Source organism: Gloeophyllum trabeum (assembly GCF_000344685.1).
Source record: "Gloeophyllum trabeum ATCC 11539 unplaced genomic scaffold GLOTRscaffold_00013, whole genome shotgun sequence".
Classification (NCBI taxonomy): domain Eukaryota; kingdom Fungi; phylum Basidiomycota; class Agaricomycetes; order Gloeophyllales; family Gloeophyllaceae; genus Gloeophyllum; species Gloeophyllum trabeum.
Window position 1 is genome coordinate 69,492 of NW_006920422.1, and position 1,745 is coordinate 71,236.

General features: G+C 45.7%; 1 protein-coding gene across 1 annotated transcript; it reads right to left on the reverse strand.

Moving 5' to 3' along the window:
- Positions 1-375: 375 nt before the first annotated feature.
- On the reverse strand, positions 376-1,204 carry GLOTRDRAFT_10003 (P-loop containing nucleoside triphosphate hydrolase protein; the record flags this gene model as incomplete). The annotated part of the gene is made up of 4 exons (XM_007870942.2): positions 376-538; positions 593-626; positions 888-991; positions 1,146-1,204. Coding segments are annotated over 4 exons (360 nt in total), but the record flags the coding sequence as incomplete, so codon positions are not given.
- Between the last annotated feature and the right edge of the window lie 541 nt (positions 1,205-1,745).

The following is a 1,745-nucleotide window of genomic DNA, read 5'->3' on the forward strand; positions in this document are numbered from 1 at the left end:
CATCAGGGCAACCCTCTCAGGACCCTAATCAAATATAAAAGAAATAAACCTGTTTTCGAGGAGGTCTGGATCAACGGGTGCAATCCAATGGGTGAAGGCAACACTTGTAACAATGTTCAGCTTGACCTGTACCGCAAAAGTGAGGGATCCATATATGAGAGAAGCAGGCTGTGATATTGCAAGTGACAGAGTATGCTACGGGACTATACACCCTTTGCAACCTGCCCTCTGCCTTCCACACTGTCTACTATGCCCTGAGCTCTCCAAGTCCTGCAGATAACAGCCCGTAGGTGGCATATGAGGGACTGATATACTTCATCTACATTTTGGCCAGTCCTGGCAGAGCAGAGTCCGAGCACAAAGCAACCCCTCTTCTCAGGACACTTCATGTTCATAATTTCTGTCTGCCTGGTTGGCCACCAGCACCACACTCGGCTTCTGCAGTTTGGCCTGTAGAAGTGCCTGCCAAAAGACATCTATCCGCTCAAAGCATCTGCATGATGTAATTGAATCCATCAAGACAAATCCTTGTCCCTCTCTGAGCAGCAGGTTATGAGGTGCATGCTGGAAATAGGCAAGACATAATGCTTACTTGATAAATGGACCCAGGAGTGTCAAATCTTCATCTTGTTAGGTTTGGTTGTATTGGATGCAGAGCCACTGGGACAAATAGGTACAAACAGCTTGACTATGTACTGAGCCACTGTATTTCCTTTGTTCCTTAGTCCGTGCAATTGACCTTGCCTTCGGTTTGTGTATGTGTCTGGGCCTGGTGTGCTTATGGCCACCCATCTTATGCTTCCCTGTTCTGCCTGCTGCTAACACATCTGCATAGTTTTTTAGCACACATTGGGAACAAAAGCATGTATGCTGATTAATCAACATACCCTGACCAGCGGTGTCTATTATTTCAAGCATGCATACCTGGCCATTGACTACACATTGCTTCTTGTAGATATCATGTATAGTTGGATCATAGTCCTGATGCTGCCTTTAGTTCCATGCATCGTCCAAGTGCTGAACTAAAATACACCTCTAAAGATTTGGACATACAGTCCAGAGACACAATTCTATGAACCTCACATGACAAACAATGCACCGACAAATTGTCCCAATGTGAAGTTGGCCAAGTCAGACTCGCCGACACACTTACCTGTAAGGTCAGAGCGCTCTTGCCCACACCACCGTCACCTAAGACCTTCACTTTCCAGCTGTTCATATGGACAATCTGTCGACAGAGGAACGCAAATGCGACAAATGTATGTGTCAATTTATAAACACAGACCTACAAAGTTCATCGCAACAAGTATAGCATCTGATCACACCAGTCTAATGTACTAGACTCGATAGCAGCCCCTAGTGCTTAGCGATCGCGATCGGAACTGTGACTTCTGTCACACCATTTATACATCACTGATAGAATCCGCCGAATAACTGTACAATAACTGAACGCTCTCCGTATGACAAGCCATGCAGAACAGCAAGCCATAAGATACGATCACTTAGGGCACACGTTTGATAAGCTGGTTCACTGGTTCCCATTCCAAGTACTTTGTATGCTACTGTAACCCCGAGTAAACTGCCGATCGCTCACAGCTTGTTTGATTTTGTGATGGCTGATTGGACAAGCGATAACTACCCCTGAGCAACTCATGACTGGTATGACCCGGAGAAGGTCGAAGCCTCTAATATACCAATAGAAGGTGTTATGAATCCCAGATAAGAAGTAGAGTTTGCGCGCAAAG